This window comes from Microtus pennsylvanicus, chromosome 18 (assembly GCF_037038515.1).
Source record: "Microtus pennsylvanicus isolate mMicPen1 chromosome 18, mMicPen1.hap1, whole genome shotgun sequence".
NCBI classification, from domain to species: Eukaryota; Metazoa; Chordata; class Mammalia; order Rodentia; family Cricetidae; genus Microtus; species Microtus pennsylvanicus.
This window is the reverse complement of record NC_134596.1, coordinates 42,217,072-42,236,993: the sequence shown is the minus strand read 5'-3', so window position 1 is coordinate 42,236,993 and position 19,922 is coordinate 42,217,072. Positions and strand designations below refer to the sequence as shown.

At 50.2% G+C, this 19,922-nt stretch overlaps 1 protein-coding gene across 2 annotated transcripts in view; it reads left to right on the top strand.

Annotated features, from left to right (window-relative positions):
* Slco2b1 (solute carrier organic anion transporter family member 2B1) overlaps window positions 1–18,158 on the top strand; it is a 41,373-nt gene extending 23,215 nt beyond the window's left edge. For both annotated transcript variants that reach the window (XM_075952410.1, XM_075952411.1), the window contains 7 exons: window positions 5,816–5,909; window positions 9,909–10,266; window positions 12,111–12,276; window positions 13,120–13,283; window positions 14,908–14,972; window positions 15,265–15,385; window positions 16,236–18,158. In XM_075952410.1, the coding sequence (XP_075808525.1) occupies window positions 5,816–5,909; window positions 9,909–10,266; window positions 12,111–12,276; window positions 13,120–13,283; window positions 14,908–14,972; window positions 15,265–15,385; window positions 16,236–16,371 (1,104 nt within the window). In that variant the 3' untranslated portion in view covers window positions 16,372–18,158. The remainder of the gene's footprint in view (window positions 1–5,815; window positions 5,910–9,908; window positions 10,267–12,110; window positions 12,277–13,119; window positions 13,284–14,907; window positions 14,973–15,264; window positions 15,386–16,235) is intronic.
* The last annotated feature ends 1,764 nt before the right edge of the window (window positions 18,159–19,922 follow it).

Sequence of the window (19,922 nt, the reverse complement as noted above, 5' to 3'; positions counted from 1 at the left end):
AGTTTGAGTCTGACTACACGCAGGTCCATCTGTCCTTCTGAGCTTCACCAACCACCTCACCCCAGGACCACACAGCTCAGGTTAGGACACCCAGCAGGGGCCAGAATTGCACGACCTTTGCTGGTTTCAAGACCCCTAAGCATCCCTGGAGGGACAGGAAGCAAGCAAGGACTCCCTAGCTGCTTTACCAGGTACTGTGTGCATAAAGATGACGGAAGGCCAGGAGGATTCGAGAGAGGCCACTGAGACTCTGAGGCTATAATGGGAGCCGGCAGCGGAGCACCTACAGGCAGGCGAGAGGATGGACACGGGATCTGCTGCTCCAGGACAGGACTTGCCCAGAAATGATGCTGGGCTGACAGTGACCTGCTGGCTCAGAGGCAAGTGGAGGGCATTTCAGCAGAAAACGAGAGTTTGAAATTTCAGTTCTAGCTAGCTCAGGCCATGATTCAAATTCCCAGAATCTGGAGAGGAGTCCTTGGAATTAGGAGTGTCACTTAGGAGGACAAGAGACTGTATGGCTAGTGACAGATACTCTGAGTTGGGCCCTATTTTTGGACACGGAACAATAGGAGTGGGTGACTGTCTGCTGGGTTGGGTCACAGGTCAGTCACTTCCCTGTGCTTACTGCCGCCTGTGGTGTGCACAGGCGCAGAGGTCAGGTTGCTGGAGCACCACCCAGCCACCTCGGGTTCTGAGAATATACAGTCCCGGCTGCTGCAGCCCCTGAAGTCAGCTTAGAGTGTGCCATGAAGCCTTGGACACCAGTCCTGATCGTATGTCTGGCTGGCTGACTGCAACCACCCTGTCAGCTCACGGGGTTCTGGGAGGCAAGAAGCCGAGAGGTTCTTAAGAAAAGATTGAAGGGCTGAAAACACGGGGATCTGCTTCCAACAGCTCTTGAGCAATAAATATTGATGTGGGAGGGATTGATTCTCTGCCTCCATCTCCTTGAGGCTGCCAGGGCTGGCCAGGCTGCTTGAAATAAGGTTTGGCTGGCCTGGCCCATGAGGGTCCCTAGTGAAGAGCGTGGAGGAGAAGGGGTCCCGGAGGGTGAGATTGGCTGCTAGACCCTGCATGTGTTTCTCCAGCAGGGGGGGGGGGGATGGGTAAGAAGAAAGAAGTCAAAGCTAGACTGTTTGGAAAATCTTTTCAAAGGTCTTCTCCTAGACTTTGTTAGTGCCCAGGAGCCCCCTAAGTACCCTAAAGGTAAATGCAGCCATTAAAGGTATCCAAATGGCTCTGATACATAATCTAAGGCTTGTCTTATCATGAGAGGGTCTAGCCTGTGCCTAATGGGTGGCCACAGATCTACAGACTGAGGCTATGTCCTCTAACCAGCTCCCTGTTGCTGGGTTGTTTTTACAGGGAAGTTAAAGGAGACACCCATATACCTGCCCTGAGGAGTGGAGGAAGGCCAGGTGCAGGGATCGGTACCTAGGTGGTAGCTCAGGGATGAGGGTTCGGCAGAGCAAAAATGGCTTCTTGAGGGCTCCCTGACAGATTTCGGGATACATTTCCTCTTGGGTAGCAGTGTCCCTCTTCACAGCACTTTCCAGCATTCACAGGTCTCTCAGAGAATTTGCTCTGGGGCTGAGCCAGGCACTGGCTCAGCACTGACTGCCTGCTTTCCTGCTTGGCAGGTCTCTTGCTTCTTGTATCAAGGATCCTGGCCATAGCCAGACTCCAAGTGCCCACTGGGTGTCATGACCTTCTACTGGGTCCTTTGTCCAAGATAGCTGTGTGTGTATATTATTCCTATAATAATTCTGAGTTTAGAATCCCAAAGGTATAGGCTTAGTGTTCGGGGCTTTGTGTTTGTTGTTGACTGGTTGGGGGTCTTATTTTTTTTAATTGTTTTTGTTGAGCTATACATTTTTTTCCACTCTTCTCCCCTTCTACCATCTTTCATGACCCCCACGCTCCCAATTAACTCAGGATATCTTGTCTTTTTCTCCTTCCTGTGCAGATCCAAGTATGTCTCTCTTAGGGTCCTTTTTACTGTCTAGGTTGTCTGGGATTGTGGACTGTAGGTTGGTATTTCTTTGCTTTATGTCTAGAAGTCACTCACTTATGATGAGTATATATTGTCTTTGTCTTTCTGGATTTGGGTTACCTCACTCAATATGGCTTTTTCTAGATCCATCCATTTGCCTGCAAATTTCAAGATATCATTAATTTTTACTGCTGTGCTTTGGCTAAAGAGTCCCAATGAAAGTCGTCCTGGCATCTGAGTAGTGGGGAGAAAAGCTGGGTGGGGGATTCTTGTGATGCCTGTGCCCCCTGACCCAGCTCTGCTGCTTACTAACCCTGGAATCTACAACACATCTACATTTTAAAATTACATAAGAATGAAGGAGGCAAAGTCTGGGGATAGATGGTCTAGCGCCTGGCACGGGCTCAGGGTGTAAGGGGCTTATTTCCTTTCTCTACCAGGCCAGATTTTAAGGGAGAGAAGAAATACAGAACAAAACAGAAAACTACCTCCCCCCCCCCCCGCCAATGTTCTTACATGCTTAATTTTTTTCTAGTTAAAGAAGCATTAGTTGTTTGTTTTTTTCAAATCTTCTTTTAACAAGCAAGTAAAACGCGTGCCTGTGTCTGGTGTACCAAATGTTTTGATCTGTGTATTCAGGAGGCCACGGCTACCTCAAACAGTCCAGCAGACGACCTCCCGTGGTTGTCTGCTGTGGGCACTTAAAGATCAACTCTTTCAGCGATTCTAAGGTTTCCAACACTATGCTGGGTCTCCATCATCATCATTACGATTGCAGTAGAGTCCTCTTGAACCTGTGCCTCCTGTGGAGCTGCAGTTTGCATGCCCCCTGCAGCAGCTCCCTAGTCCTCCCCGACAGCCCCTTGGAGCTGCAACCTCCCTGCCCTCCCTGCCCTGAGTTCCAGTTCCTTAGACTCCACCTACAAATATCTGTTGCATCTGGCTGCTTACACTTTAACGTAACGCACTCCACATCCTGACAAATGAAGGAACTCTGTTCCGTGTTAAGAACAGTTCTCACGTGGTCTTCATCCGCTCACCTGCTAAGAGACTGTTGCTAATGCACTTAGGCTGACTGTGAATCTCAGTCATTGTGACGGGCACTGCCGTGAACGTGGGCATGTGGCTCTCTCTAACACTAGACATTGCTCGTTCACCTGCCTATTTACGTTAGGACTTAGGTTATTACAAGCCTAGGACTGTATGCACGCTCTCTCTGCAAGCAAGTCTGCCACTCAGCCAGATCCCCAGCCCTAATCTCACCATTTTTTTTTCCTTTTTGAGACAAGGCTCTGTGTATTCCAGGCTCATTAGATAGCCAAAGAGGACCGTGAACTCCCGATCCTCCTACCTCCACTTGCTGTGTGTCGGGAATACCGGCAGGGGCCACCACACCTAGTTTATGTGAGAGTGGGATTTGAACCCAGGACCTCTGTACTAACTGAGCTACACATCCCCAGCCCTGTTTTTAGTTTTTGGGAGGCACTTTCACACTTTCGGCTTATACTCATTCCCATTTCCACCAGCGGTGTGCAAGGGTTCCCCTTCCACAGCCTCACTAGGGCTAGCTGCCTTTTGTCTTCTTTTTGCCGGCCACTCTGACTGGAGTGAGGCGATTGACCACTGTTTATCTGCTTTTCGGAATCGTCTTTCCATTATATCCGAGAGAGAGTTTGAGACAGCTCCCACCAAACCAAGGTCTGGCGCTAGGTAAAAGAGTAGGAATTAAGCTAGCATTTATTCTGTTCCTCCTGCGCACTCCTGGGTTCCAGGTGTGTCTTATTTCATTGAATCTACGGCTGCCCATGCAGCAGATACAGTATGGATGTTCTTTTTACCCCTGAGGGACTTGACCTGCAGAAAGTAAACAGCGCAGTCGCAGGACTTATAAATGCTACTGAGGTTCAGTTCCGGAAAACAAATACAAGCAAAGGATTCACAGGAGAGAGTAGCATGCTAACACGCATGGAGAGGTCAACCTGGGGAGGACAAGTGAGCCACTTAGAGGTGTTGTGCTCCAATCCGAGGGTCATCAGCTCTCAGGGAACTGGTGCCTGTGCCCACTTTCTGTGACGGCACCAGGTAGGCACTGAGAGCCAGCAGCCCAGCTCTGGCTCCATAGGACTGGGACCCAGCCTCAGGATGAAGCCTTCTAGGACCTTAGCTGTCCTCAGAGATAGCTTCAAGGTGGCTAGAAGCCCACATCAAGTCCTATTCACAGCCTGTGTGTCCTGTAAGCTTGCTGCTGTCAGCACCCAGTCCCAAGAGAGGAAGTTCTATCAGGCTTGCTGACCTGGGCAAACCACAGGCCAGATGGGCCACCCCAAGCCCTGCTGGATGACAACACAGTGCTTCCTGTCTGAAGAACCCACAATTAGTCAGCGCTCCTCGAAACAGATGCTGTTTGAAAGGTAGAAACAAATGGAAGCATAGGGCGTGTGAATCTGGGGCACTGGGGCTCCTGCCTGACACCCCAGAATAAAGTCCCCATCTCTTCATCCGGCTGTAGACCCCCCAGGTCTGGCCCTAATCTATCACCTGTCTCCAGGTGCTGGCCTGGGGAGTGTTGGCTGTAGTTCAATTTGGAGTAGTAGTGCCCACAGTCTGCCCCAATCCAGGCTCCATCCACCTCCATGCCTCGGGTCATACTGTGCCCTGCTCTTTCATCTCTCCCTCAGCCACACCTCTTCTGACAGCCCCTGAGCCCCTGCATATCTGTCTCTCCTTTCCTGTCCCCAAACCCCATCTCCATTGTCACAACACGTACCGGAGCCCGCTCTTCCATATCTCCTTGGTAGCATTCCCACACGGCATTGCCCTTCACCAAACAAGTGCAATAAGACAAACGGACAGCACCTGAACTGAAATGACGGGGCAGATTTGAGTGCAGCCAACCTGGCAGGCAGGCACACATAAGGGCCAGCTCACACTGTGACCTGGGCACAAAGCTCACAAGATTGCCTGTTCCTCCCTGGCAAGAAACGTGAGTGAGTTCGGTCTGTGCCACGTAGCTTCTTCTACGTCCTTTCACTCCTGGCATCTTTCCCTCAGCTCTTTGAGCCACACCATTCTCCCAGGATGTGACCAGGGCTACTTACTATCTAAGGCAGTGTGTCCAAAAGAGGTTATCAATGAGTAGACTTGTGTGACTGGTGATAAAGACTCTGGCAACTACATTCAAGAGTCAACGTGACGATAATTTAAACCGGGCATGACATTACAGACTTGTAATCCCAGCAGTTGAGATGCAGAGACAGGAGGATCAGGACTTTGAAGTCAACCGTATGTGATAGCTCATGGCTGTCATCCCAGCACTCTGGCAGTTTAGGCAGGAGGATAACCAAGAGTTTAAGACATGGTAAGCTCTAGGCCAGCCTGAGCTACACAGTGAGATTCTGTTTTTAAAGGAGTTCAAGGTCTCCTTCAATCAACCAGGACCACATGAGACCTGTCTCAAAAAATAAAAATTCATACAAACACACATTCCACTAGACCTAAAACATTCCAGTTTGGGCGTATGATAATAGAAAGAGTTCATTTCTGTATCTTGAAAATGCAAATATATATATTGGTGATAGTATGTGCCTGTGGTAATGATAGTCACCAGCGTCGTTTTTAATTTAAATTGTTTAATTTAAGGTGTTGTTACAATTCAACCACAACAATTTCATTCAGCCTTTCAAGTCTTCTTGTTGAATACCTAGAGGGCCAAGAACCAACGGAATAGTGGTAGCCTGTGCCCCTGGGGAGTCACCACAGCTCCCTCACCTATGCCCCTGCCATCCCTGAACAGAATCTCTTGGCTATGTGTCTTCCCAGGGTGAGGAGCTCACCTCTCAACATGAGCCCTTAAAGAAAGAGACTGGATTGCCCCAGATTGCCCCAGACTTGACTGTGGTCCAATTTATCAAAGGTAAGTGAGCCCAGGCAAAAATAGAGGGAGAAAAGCAGAGGTGCCTTTGAGATTATACTAAACACAGTCCCTTAGTGCTTTTCTTTATTAGTTAATTTGCATCTATGGGTATCTCATGAGTCCAGACACTCCTGGTAAGGTTGGTCATACACTCCTCTCTGCTAGGAACATCTTTTCTTACTAATGTCCATTACAGTCTTTCTTGTCCCTGTAGGTCATGTTCAAGAGCCCTTCTGCCCTCTGGATATGCCTGCTCCCACCCCCAGGAATGGGGCTACAAGCCTCCATCCTCTGGTCTCTCAGCATCCTTGGGGCTTCTGACTCCGTTCTACCTTGTCTTTGCCCATCCTCTGCCATAAGCAGTGGACTCCTGAAGGTCAAAGCTTGTGTCCTTCCCCTACTTTCCTCTGAGCCTGCAAGCAGGAAGCCTTGAGTAAATGCTCATTAAATCTCCAGACTTCAGCATGGGTAGAAAGCCAGGGACCTGCTTTCTTGATTCTTTGTCCTTGCTTCTCTGTGGGCTTCTGTCTCCCAGGACAATCTCTCAGTACAGTAGGAAATAGACTCGCTGACAGGAACTTCATGCTACCCTGATCCTGACACAAGAAAATCAATCACTCAGTTACCAGAGCCCACAGTGGGGCCAGGCAGCATTTGCTAAAGAACTCAATCCTGTGGACGTTGATTGAGTGCCTGCTGTGTGCCAGGCAAGTCAAGAGGCACTGGTCAGTGGAGAGTTTCCTGAAGGTTTTTTTTTTTCTGTCTCTGATCTGAGTTTCTTCACATAAAGATTGGGTTGGACATATTTGCTTTACCTTTCCTAAAGGATTGGTGTGACCGTCAAGTAGGAGGAGGCCTGGGCAGACAGCACTGTCTACTATTCAAAAAAACAAAACAAAACAAAAACCTGCCTGTGTAAGGTATGGTCTGTCCATGAGCACACCTACTTTCCTGATCTTATCCATGCCTGAACAGAAAGTGGATCTATTATTAGGAAGGTATTATTTATCCAAAGAGATCCTTCACCCTTCCCCAAAGACATTTGAAGTAGGAAAGAATTTGAATCCAATTCTTTGCCAGTTTTCTAAGATTTGATATTGGGTTGTTGGAGAAGGGAATGTCTGAATTCCATGGGGCTGGGCCTAGAGGCAGCGGCCTGCACTGCAGATCTCAGTCACCCCCAACTCTGGAAGGCTCAGCACACTATACCATGGAAGACTATGTTAATCACTGCTCTGCCTCCTGCCCAGAGAGCAGCTGGAGCTGGTTGTGCAATTAAATCCTAGAGCGAGAGATCTGGACCAGTTCATCTCTAGACTGTTCAGCTTCTAGAGGAGCCTAGAGGAACTAGAGACGGAGCTATCCATAGACCCTGTGGCTAGTTAGCCAACTTGGCCTCTGGACAGCAAAGATCTACAAAGGCCATTCTGACTCCAGGGCCTGGCTTTGACTACCTGCAATCAGGAAGGCGGCAGGAGAAGAAGAAACTCTTAGAGGAGACAGTCCCTGGCTAGGGAAGATACCTGATGGGAGAGACGTGTTCTCTTACAGTCTGCACATGGAGGGAAAACTGTCTGGATGGAAGAGACCTGGCCAGGATGCCAGAGGAGGGCTTTGTCTGATGGGAGCCACATGGTCCAGGAGTTAGAGGGGGCTTTTGGCTTGAGGGAGGAAACAGTACTAACGTGAAGGCACACTCATTCTGTTTAAGGCCAGTGCCTGGCCTCTGAGCTGGGCAAGGCTAACGAGGGAGACAAGACGGTCCCTGAGATGAGGGAGGTCCTATCATGTCTGCTGTGGAGACCTTGTGCTGGGGGAAGTCCTGTCTTAAGAGGAGCATCTGAGCAGGAGACAGGCCCTGGAATTCCCCTTCAGGTAGCTAAGGAAAAGGCATGGCCCTGCCCTCCAGGAATTTTCCACTCCTTGTGGAGAAGGCTGTGTGCTGTGGAGAGGTGGGGGATGGGCGTATGGTCCGCTGCATTGATGAGTACAGAGGAATGAGCAGGATGGAGGAGTCCTCTGAAGCCAGGCTGACAGGAAGGACAGGAACAGAGCCGGAGGGGCAGAAGGGAGAGCGGGTCTGTGCTAGAAGTGAAGAGAGCCGGTGCCCTGGCATCTCTGGATGAGCTGAGTGTGTCCCTGCCTCTCTCTGGGGCCCACCTTTGCAGGGAAGGCAATTGATATAAACCTCTCTCAGTTCACAGGAAACTTTAGATGTTCTGGGCAACTCGTGGAGGGAGGGGGAAAAGCAGGAGGAGAGAGAGAGAAGAGGGGAGGGACAGGGGGAAGGGGCTGCAGTAGCTACCTGGAGTGAGATCGCCTACCCGCCTACCCCACTCTAAATGCTAGCTGAACACACCATTTGGAGGCAGGAGACTAGGGACTTGAACTGGACGCATTCCACAGTGTTAGCCCCTGTTCAAACCTCCTGGCCGGACTTTATTTTCTGGCTCTAAAGGAAATAGGCCCAGGCCATGAGGATAGGGACCAAGCTACTTTGACTATGCTCTGAGGACAGCTAGAACATGCCTCCTATAACACAGAGACAAAGGTTCTGATTGGACAGGAGTAGAATGACCTCTATGGCTTTGTCTCTCCTCACCAGCACAGCCTGGTTTCTCTTCCCCTCTTCCCCATACCTTATGTTTAATAGTGGAGACCCTATGCGTCGGAACAGAAAGTGTCCTTGGACATCTCTGAGAACCCCTACTCACCAGGACACTGAATCTAGGAGGGACAGGACCTACCTGCCATTCTGAACTTTCAGGGAGGGCAGTTGAATGAGGCAGGAAGCAGGAGCTGCCCAGAGCCTGGGGAGGTCCCCACTGCCTGTCTTCAGGCTGGAGTCCTGGCCATGCCCCTACTGGACATTCTTCTCCAAGTCCCCTCATTCTCTAGGTCCTAACTCTTAGCATGATTAATAAAAAACCAGAGACAGAGATTGGGGTTCAGTCTGAAGGTCAGAAAAGCAAAGCAGCCAGCCACCAACTCTTACCTCTGCTTCAGTCAGAAATAACAATCCTGCTTCCAGGTATCTCAGAATGAGACTGTATCTATGGGCTGTCTCCTCCCATCTCTCTAGGGCTGGGATTAAAAGCATGCACCACTGGGATTAAAGGCATGCACTGACAAATTTCTACAGCAAACCAGTGTGGCTACTGGGATTAAAGGCGTGTGTCACCACTTCCTGGTCTGTAAGGCCGACCAGTGGGGCTGTTTTACTCTCTGATCTTCAGGCAAGATTTATTTATTAAAATACAAATGAAATATCACTATATAACTCTCCGTTCTACATTCAGGAAGCCTCCTGGCCCAAGGCTGCCCAGGATTCATTTTCTCTAGAGACCTGAGATTCTGCCTTAGGCATTTGGACATTTGATCTGGTCCTCACTCATTAAACAATGTTTACAAAATGGCTAGTGTGTCCTGGCTCTAGAGATAAAGCAGTTGATACCATTAAAATTACTGCTCTGAAATAAAATGGGGGCGAGGTGGCAATGAAGCAGCTAAATGGGTGAAGTGTGTAATTCGTTCAGTCCTCTCGGGAAACGCACAAGCTGTGGGGTATCAGGGCAGCAGTGGCCCCTGGGTTGAGGACCAAGAAGGGAGGACTCGAGCCCAGGTTGTCATAGAATGAGCAGGACAAGATGGATTGTGGGGGAGAATAATTCAATAGAGACGGAAAAGAATCTGCAATGAGACGGGAGTGGATGAACTGGACTCAAATGAGAAGGAATGAGATAGAACTGTATCGAACCCCGACGGAACTGAGCAGAAATAAGCGCGTTAAATAAACTCCCACGTAACTCAATGAACTGGAAGACACGAGGAGAATTTCAAAGCAGGAAGCAGGATGGAAGGGAATCACATGTAACAGGATAGGCTGGGACGCACTAGGCGGAAATGGAAGGGATGGATAGGAACGGTAGGGTCGGGGTGAGCAGACGTCGGTGGCGTGGCCGACTGCGCATGCTCACTCCTTCCCGCTTCTCCCAACAGTCTTCCCCAGGGTGCTGCTGAGGATGCTGCGCCACCCCATCTTCTTGCTGGTCGTCCTGTCCCAGGTGTGCACCTCATCCATGGTGGCAGGCATGGCCACCTTCCTACCTAAGTTCCTGGAACGCCAGTTTTCCATCACAGCCTCCTTTGCCAACCTGCTTCTTGGCGCCTTCACTATCCCCTTGGCCATTGTGGGCATCGTGCTGGGAGGTGTCTTAGTCAAGCGGCTCCATCTGAGCCCCATGCAGTGCAGCGTCCTCTGCCTGCTGGGGTCGCTGTTGTGCATGGTACTCAGCTTGCCACTCTTCTTCATCGGCTGCTCTACTCATCAGATTGCAGGCATCACCCAGGACTTGGGGTGAGTAGGTGTATTCAAGATGCATGGAACGGGTAGGTCAGTGAGCCTCCCCTGGGGCCTGTCTCCTCCCAGTGCCTACAAATCTCTATGCATGTCTCTCCTTAGTCTTAGGTACGAGCAAGCAGTGGTCACCGGATGGCACCGAATGCCATAGAAGAGGCATGGATGGATAGAACATTGGGGGCAAGACAACCGAGGCCTGAGAAGGGCTGAGGTTGAAGCAGGGTGCAGCCACCTATGGGATGGCATTTCCAGGGAGGCTGACAGAAACCACACGTAGGAGGCAGGACCCAGCATAGCCTGAGGGAAGCTTTTGCTCCCAGTCGAGCTGCCCCAAAACGACATGCCCTATGACTAGGAGAAAGGGGGTGAGCAGGGAGCTGGGCAGTCCTTCTCAAGGAGGCAGAAGAGGTTAAGAAACTCTGTCTTTTCCTACAATGATCTCATTTTCCCTGGAAGCTTAGTTTGGCCCAGCACCTAGCTAAAATTCCCCAGTCCTTCTTGGCACAACCTCCCTTACTCAAATGCCAGGTTCCCTCACCTGGGCTCCACCCTTATCGCTTGGCCCCCTTCCTTCTTCTTCTTCCCTTCTCCTTTTCCCAAACAGCCAGGCTGTCTGGAGTAGGACCTTCTATATGTACAGTGCACCCTAGGCTCTGCAGCCGGACGCTCAGGAAGCCCCAAGTCTAGCAAGGACCAGGTTCTCCCAATGACGTTTCAAGTGAAAAGTGAACGGATATTTTACCAACATTTCTTACGATTCATTGGGGAAAGCAATAGCACAATGATAGAACCCATGATAGAGACCCATGGGGACCCAATGAAACATACAAGGGAAGCCTTGAACCTGCTGGGTGTGTAAGAAACCTTGGCTCTGGGCAGATGTCCATGGTGCTAGTTGTTCAGGAACTAGCTCACTCAATTGGTCTCAGACCGTGCTGCCTGCCTGCGTTTCCTTCCTCCTCCTCCTCCTCTTCCTCAGCTCTGCCATGGCATCTCACTCCTATTCTCACCAAAGTTCTTACAAGTTAATTCATGGTTCTGGGTTCTAATTCACTGAAGCTCTTGGAGGCCAATCAAGTTTCCGTCTTATGTTCCATTGAGTCCCCATGTGATTTCTATCATTATACCCACTTCACGGATGAAACAGCGTCACCTGTGCTGTGTTGCCTTCTAGCATGATGCCAGATCAGCTAGACCCCAAAGCCATCCTCTTGCCCCCACCCCAGGGTGATCACCCCCTCCAACTCAGCCTCTCTTTGGGCTCCTCTCCTGCTCACTCTCCCATTTCTCCTGCTAGGGAGAGAGCATCTCTAGTGCCTTGGAGTAGATCTTCCGGTGGGGGCACTTGACACAGGGAGCGGGACAGGAGAATGAACACAGAGGTTGTGAGAATTCAGGAGGGTGTCGGTGAGAAGAGAACCCCAGCCCAGCTATTAGAGAAATTAAGGTCCCAGAGGAAGCCAGGCACAGGTTGGAGGCCCCACAGCTGGGCGGTCTGCTTGCCGGAGCCCCGTCACAGCTGTCCCTTGCTGTACAAGGCAGTGATTCAGCTCGTAGACACTCACTTCTGGGAGGAATTTCTGTTGTGTTCCATCCAAGCACGGGGATACTGGCCAGAGCTTCCACACATGTGGAATCCAGGGTTGGAAGGATGCGTTGCAGACTCTGGCCCAGACTTTTCACTCCCCCGATTAAAAGTCCCCCGAATTTCAGTGTTTCTCCCTCAGGGAAAAGCTGCAGCTGAAATCGCTGGCCACTGCTCTCAGAGTAGGAGCCAGGCTGCAGAGAGGGCCCTGAGAGAAGAGAGCCCAGCCAAACACATTTGCCTTCTCTCTGTCTAGTGCCCAGACAGAGACAAGCCTGTTTCCTGGCTGTACAGAACCCTGTTCCTGCCAATCGGATGACTTTAACCCTGTTTGCGACACCAGTGCCCACGTGGAATACATCACACCCTGCCATGCGGGCTGCACGGGTCATGTGGTCCAGGAGGCTCTGGGCAAAAGCCAGGTGAGGCCAACCTCCCACACAACCTCTGCCTCCAGGCCCCTTCCCCTCCCATTCTGTGCTGCCTATCACTCTGCCTCTGTCACTGCCTTGTTCCTCTGCTTTGGCTGGTGCAGAACATTATTCTCTCGGTAAGTGTCATTGCCAGCCAGGCCCAGTGAGGGGAGCCACAGCTGACTCCCAGCTGTGTGTCTGCTCAAAGAAATGACCCACGTGGACTTCAGGCTGCAGGAGGGCAGATGTTGTCCCTACCGGCACATACAAGAGTAGAGGGGACACAGACCAATTGGGAGGGTCCCAGAGAGCCCCAAAAGAAGCAGAATGTATAGCAGATCTTCCAAGGTCATTAGGCAAGCAAGGACTTGGGATGGGAGGACTTTCTAGGCAGGAACAATAGCATAAGAAGAGATTTAAAGAACACACACTGCGTATGAGCTTCCTGGACCCCAGGCCCTGCATGAAAGGCTTAACCACACACACACACACACACACACACACACACACACACACACACACACACAAATGAACACATAGACCCTCTGACCAATAGGAAAAAAAAAAAGAAGCTCCAGCCTTGCTCCTTACAGGCACCAAAGTGTCACTGGTGGCCAAACCACTTCCTAGTATTTCTACCGTTGGAAGTTCTGCAGGCCGCCGCAGGGCTCACCTAGGGATAGTCTCTCTGCATCGCAGCTGTGGCCCAGGCTAAACACAGTCCATCTGCCTCCAGGCACCTTGCTTGACTCAAGTGATCACAGATCAACCAATCGTCAGAGTCAGGGACTCCAGCCAGCTGCTGTCCTTGGAGGCTCCTGAAGGTCCGTCTCCTCATTCTCCTCCCTCCAGGTTTTCTACACCAACTGCAGCTGTGTGGCAGGAGGTGGCTCCGTGCCTGCAGGTTCCTGCGAGTCGGCCTGCAGCAACCTGCTGCTGCCCTTCATTCTCCTCATCAGTCTGGGAGTGATGGTGGCCAGCGTCACCCACACACCTTCCTTCATGCTCATTCTAAGGTGACGGCAGGGCTGGCAGGGTGGGGATCAGGATGCTTTCACCACAGCCAGCATGGGACAGTGGGGGGAAGAGTTGAAAGAATGAGGCCACTTGAGCGTCCTAGCTCCTGTCCTGTCTTCATTCTCCAGCAGCCTGAGGACATGAAGCTTTCTCTCCCATCATGTAGACAAGGAGACTGGGCTCAGAGAAGTTCAGAATCTGGGGCTCCTTTTAAAGCCTAGATGCTTCCTTGCCCCAGAGTAGTGACAGGAGAGGTCTGTCACTGACCTGGCCTCCCTGATGGGGGACACCCTATGGGGAAGAAGAGGTGGATCTAACCTCTTAAAATGGATGCCCCACAGTGGGATGTTTAGGAAACCAACAAAATCCCTGTGGGCTGGTCGGGCGCACCCCTCAAGGCTGTGAGAATAGAATAAAGACCTGCTGCGGTCCCGGGACCTTCAGGGTGCTGCTTCTAAGATCTTCCTATCCTTGTCCTAAGAGTGCCCATGGGTCTAGCAAATTGTCATCTATGGTAGTCCTGGGGTAGGGACTGGGACAAGGAAATCTGAGAGCAAGATAATTCTTTTGTCACTCTGCTGGGACTTCTCTGCTTGCTATCAACAGTCGAGCAAATTAGAAAGGAACATCAGGTGCTGAGTGTGATGGAATGCGCCTTCAATCCCACCACTGAGGAGTCAAGGGCAGGTCATCTCTGTGAGTTCAAGGTCTGACTGGTCTATATAGTGAGTTCCAAGGTAGCCAGAACTGCATCGAAAGACCTTGTCTCAAGAAAAAGAAAGAGAAAAGAAGAAAGAAAGGATGTTAAAAGATGGAGGGTTAGCGGGTCGGTGGTGGCGCACGCCTTTAATCCCAGCACTCAGGAGGCAGAGACAGGCAGGGCTCAGTGAGTTCAAGATCAGCCTGGTCTACAAAGTGAGTTTCAGGACAGGCTCCAAAGCTACAGATACAACAGATACAGAGAAATTCTGTCTCAAAAAAACAGGAAGGAAAGAAGGAAGGAAGGGAGGGAGGGAGGGAGGGAGAGAGAGAGAGAGAGAGAGAGAGAGAGAGAGAGAGAGAGAGAAGGTGGAGGGTCCAAAAAAGCAGGCTGGCATGAGGGAGAATGTATAAGGAGCAGATGCCTGAGGAGAGCCGTGAATGCAGCCGCGGTGACTTGATTCCTGGCTCTAACCCCAACAGCTGGCAGCCCCCTTACTTACAGAATAGGCCTGGTGTCATGCCCACCTCCCAGGGATGAAGTGATCTGATCGCAGGGCTCCTGAGTTATGGGGAGCACTTCCTAAGTACCAGCTGCTGGATATCCCAGGCCACAGGGTTACAGTGCTGGGAGAACTGGACCTGCTGCATGGCTGTCCCAGGTCTCTTAGTGGCGATTCCTGTGGGACTGTGGAACGGGGGTGACTACAGTGGTGTCTGTGAGCCAGACAGTTGGTATATGTGCCTAGGATGCAGGAGACTCGACTCTGTAGGTTGAGGGGAGACAGGTATAGACTCTGAGCCTCCCTCACCTCCCCGACCTTCAGCCTGGGGGAAGAGTGGCATGGAGGATGGAAACCTCCTGCTGCATGGTGCTGGTCTGAGTCTCAGTCTACCCTCACACAACCATGTCTTTCTTGGTAGAGGAGTGAAGAAGGAAGATAAGATCCTGGCAGTGGGGATGCAGTTCATGCTCCTGAGAGTACTGGGTAAAGACCTTGCCCGGGAACCCTGGTGGTGGTAATGGGCATCCAGGTGTCTTCTGTGTGCCAGGCCCGGGAAATGCAGGGTTGCATGGGGTAAGAAGATCTGACCATGTGTTTGGGGGTGTTGTGCTTTGGCCACACCAAGTCTGATGGAGGCTCCCTCCAGATACATGCTGGAGGCCAAAGAAAGACTCCTGAGCCAAGAGACCCAGCACTCTTGTGGCTTACATGAGCTAAGGGTGGGGAACCAGGGCATGGTGACCCTCTGCTGCCCCCTGAGCCTCTCCTTCCCTAGCCTGGATGCCCAGCCCTGTGATCCATGGTAGTGCCATCGATACCACCTGTGTGCACTGGGCCCTGAGCTGCGGGCGACGAGCCGTCTGTCGCTACTATGACCATGACCTGCTACGAACCCGGTAAGTATGAGGTTGGATGGTCTGTGTCGGTGCACACTCACCTTGCAAACCCCAGGCTACCTCCGAGAGACATCTCATGCACCTGGTCTGGAACTCTCAGTCCCTAATCTTCCTGACTCTGCCTCCCAAGGGCTGAGATCACAGGCATGTGCCACTAAATCCTGGGTTGTTTTGTTTTGTTTTGAGTCAAGACCTTTTGCTATACCTAGGCTGTTCTTGAACTCACTAAGTCAGCCAGATTGGCCTTGAACTTGTGACAAACCTCGTGACTCAGCATTTCAAATGCTGGGATTTCTCATATGAGCTACTGCACCTGGATAGTTCCTCTTATGAGAGCTAAGGTAAGAGGGCCCAGGCTCTTATGACAGAGCCACCTCTAAGCCATCAGACAACAGAGTCACTGTGGGAACCTAGGGGAGAGAGCCCTGTTCTCTCCCTGGGGACTCAGTCTTTTTGTCTATATAATGGAGAGCTCAGAGATATCCCAAAGGTATGGGTATCATAGGCTGGGAGAACTTGCAACAAGGGGGGTGGTCACCTGTAGCTCTGAGCTACGGGACACAGTTCCTGCAGGTTGGGATGACAGTCTAGGGAGGCTTTGCCAACCAGGGGCCTTCAAGAGTTAAGTAGGAGAGGCCTAGCCCAAGTCATACATCTGTCAGTGACAGAGTAAGAAGAATATTTAGTCTCTCCCACACACCCAGGATCCCTGCAGAACTTCCCTTGACCCCCCAGATCTCAGTGTCTCTAATTGTACCATGTCTACTAACCCCACCATCCCCACCCTGAAGCTAAAACCAGTCCCTGAAGAGTGGGCTCCTGAGTTCAAGTTTCCTCATTCTTCCCCCAGGTTCATCGGCCTCCAGTTCTTCTTCAAAAGTGGGCTCCTGGTGTGCTTTGCCTTAGTCGTGGCCATATTGAGGCAGCAGAACAAAGAGGCCAGCGTCAAGGCCACTGTGAAGAGCATTGGCCTACAGCAACTGTAAGCATCTGAACCAGAGCAGAAACCCAAGGATCCAGGAGGTCAACAGTCCCAACCCCACCCTGGCCAGGCACGACAGGCACAGCCATGCGCATCTTCTGAGCCCTTTGCCCGAGATGGAGCGTCAGAAGTGCCATGTTCCAATGCTGGTTCCTCCACTAAACTGTGAAGTGACTTTGAACAAGCTTCTAACTTTGCTTGCTGTTTGGAACCAAAGAGTTGTGTTGTGTTAGTCATTGCTCCCCCAGCCAGACGACCAACTGGGAACCAAGCCTTGTTGGTGAGAAGGAACTGTATGGCATCCCCCCATCCCCATTCTAAAATAGGGAGGTGCCCCAGCTCTGCCACTCATGAAGCTTAAGTGGGAGAGGATTCTGGCTCTCGGGCTCCAGCTGTGCACATCTGTGAAGGCCTCCTCCCCAAGCCCAGGCTGCTTTCAAGAAGTGTCTATTTGGCGCCCCCTGGAGGCAGATTCCAGAGACGAGATTAAGAAGAGCCCAAGAACAAGGAGAAGGATACGTAACACATTTGATGAAGCATGTAGACAAGAACCTTAGCTGGGGTGGGAGAAGAGCTCTTTCATTCAGATTTTGCAGCTTTTGTCTTTAGGGAGCCACAGTTGGTGAAAGGAAGAAACTCCATCCTTTCCTTTAGAGGTCTTGTAACTTCAGAGACCAGTTTGTATTCAGAGTTGCTCCTACTGAATGGGCATTGTCAGGATCTCACACACTGACCAGGGGCTACCAAAGTCACTGTGGCTTTGGGGAATAGAATCCTAGACCATATCCCTGGGGCTTTGTAGCTAATACCTGATTCTGTGATAGCCAAGTCGGGTTGACCTCTTGTTCTCTGAGATCAGAGCTAGGTCTAGGGGCAGAGAAGGACAAAGCACAGTGAGCTATGGTGCAGCACTCTAGAGTCAGAATCCCTGGAATCATCAATTCTTTTCCAAGTTAGGCTTGGTCTGACTTTCTGACCAGTCTTATCTGGCCTAGCTGCTTCCAGGCAGCAGGAGGGCAAGGCCTGATCTGCTCCCAGCCAGTTTATTGACACCACACTGCCCCCACCATGTGGCCATGAAGAGAGGGGAGAAGGAGCTAGCAGTAGCCCCTATCCTTGTGCCTAGCTCTTAGCTGTAGGTCAAGGTACTTGTCTCCTGTGCAGAAGGGACTATAGAAGCCCTCATGCCTGCCACACATCTGTGACCAAGCATTGGGAGACAAGAAGATTAGGAGTTCAAGGCCATTCTCAGCTACATAGTGAGTTTGAGTCTAACCTGGGCTACATGAGAATGTCTCAAAAAAAATCCAAAAGGAATAAAGAGAAGAAGAGAAGAGGAGAAGAAAGAAGAGAAAAGGGAGGAAGAGAAGAGAAAGATGAAAAGCCTAGTCGCTATTTTATCCTACAGTTGAGTGTTTAACCAGTATCTGAGCCTACACTAATCAGTGCCAAGGATTTTGAAGTCTCTTCCACCAAGACAAGTCTGTTAGCAGGTTTTCATTCTGTTGTTTCTCCTGCTCCCTGGGTCGTACAGGAATAATCTGGCCATATACATACAGCTTATTATTAAGTTTGTCTTCGCAGAGTGCATCTTCCAAGACAAGAATTTATCCTTCTAAACTGCATTAGAGGTTGGCGTCAGCCATGCCTCTTCCAGTTATTTAGAGTTCAGCCTCATGGAGTTTATTCTCTCTGGCATCTTGCATTGTTTTCTCTCTTTATATTCTGACCTGATTTTCCCTTTGGCTGGTTTATTTCCTCCAGTAATGGTTTCAAAAATGGGATACGATCGTGAGGCTGTCCGAGTCCTCACCTGTCTCCGTCATCACTCACATTTTACAGAAGAGAAATCACCTCAGAAAGGCTAAGCAATTTGCTTGGGGCCATGATAATACATATATAATTATATGATTAGATACATATGCACATACATATACACATACATAAATAAGGGTGGGGCCAGAGCTGGATCCATATTTGTGGAAACCGAAGCTAACACAACTCAAGAGTTCTCTTTATAAAAGACAAAAAGAAAGAAAGGGAGAAAGAAAGGAAGGAAGGAAGAAAATAATGAATGCAACTTAACCATGTAGGCTGTGTCTCCTTAAAATGCCTGAGACCAGAGTATTTTGGATTTGAGATCTTTGCATATTTTGAAATATTTGCACCATTATCATAAAATCTCTCAGGAATGAGGACCCTAATCTAAACACAAATTCATCTTGGTTTTGTGCACACAGCCTGAAAGTCATTTTATGCAATACATTTAGAGCTCCCGTGTGTGATGAAGACCCTGAAATCGGGTCTGAAATGTTCCATGCGTGCAGTTACATTAGCACTCAGGAAGTTTGGGTGTTAGAGCCTTTCAGATGGTGGGTTTCATGTTGGGAAGTCAGCCTTTACAAAATTAGATATGAAAGTAAACATGTACCCAGCATGGGGGGAAAAAACCCACTCCATCAGCGTATTTTTTTTTAATCAAATAATCCCCCTGCATGCCTGTAATCCATCCGAACACACCTTCATGGTTAGGATTCTCCACAGACTGACTTCGGGCTTCATACACATTCATATTTCTCCATTTCCTCCTACACTCCTTTTATGTTTCCAGGGCCACAAGCCACAAACAGAAGCCACACCCTCAGTGTTTGCCTCTTCAACGTCATAATGCCGAGTAGGGTGGGCAGTGGCTGGGGAGTTCCCTAGAAGCCACTCTCTGCAGAGATGGCTGCCGTGACTTCCCTAGGCATAGCAGTAACTGGGGTGTACATACATACATCTTGGGGACCCCCATCTCCTCCTTGCCCAGGTCTTAGCAGCCACAGGGAGGCTGGAGCGGGAAGAAGTGGTTCAAGTGTCTTCCCTTTGCACATTTCCCACACTGAGAAAAAGCGGCATTTCTTGCATGCCTCACTGGGTCTGAGGAGCAGTCCAGATGCCCACCAAACATTCACCTCCCTGGAAGCTGGCCTCTGGGAGACCCGAGGGATGGAAATTAAGCTTCATCCCACTAGGACTTGGCCCTTGGGGAAGCTGAGAGCTGGGAACCACACCTTTGTCCATGAGTTTAAATTCTTCTGCTGGTCAGGTGAGAAGGCTTAGGCATCCCTTCAGGAGAGATGTGCAGCCACGTGCCAAGAGTAAAGCAAGTAAGACAAAAGAGGCTTGTCCAAACTGTGAAAGAAAATGCGTACACACAAACACACAAGTATAAGCGCATGCACACGGCACAGACATACACATACATAGGCATATCCTCCTAACACACATGCACACATACATACAGCCAAAAGCACATCCATGCAAACATGTATGCATACACAGAAACATAAAAACTCATGCAAGCACCTTTGTACACTCGTCATAATTTGTACCCACTTACACACACATAATAATTTACATGATCATGTGCACACATACATGTACATTCACCTATGTGGTGACACACAGACACAGATCCTCACACACGTGCATATACTCACAAAACACAAACATGAACAGACACAGAAACTACACATTCTCACACACATGTGTGCATATATACACATGCCCACA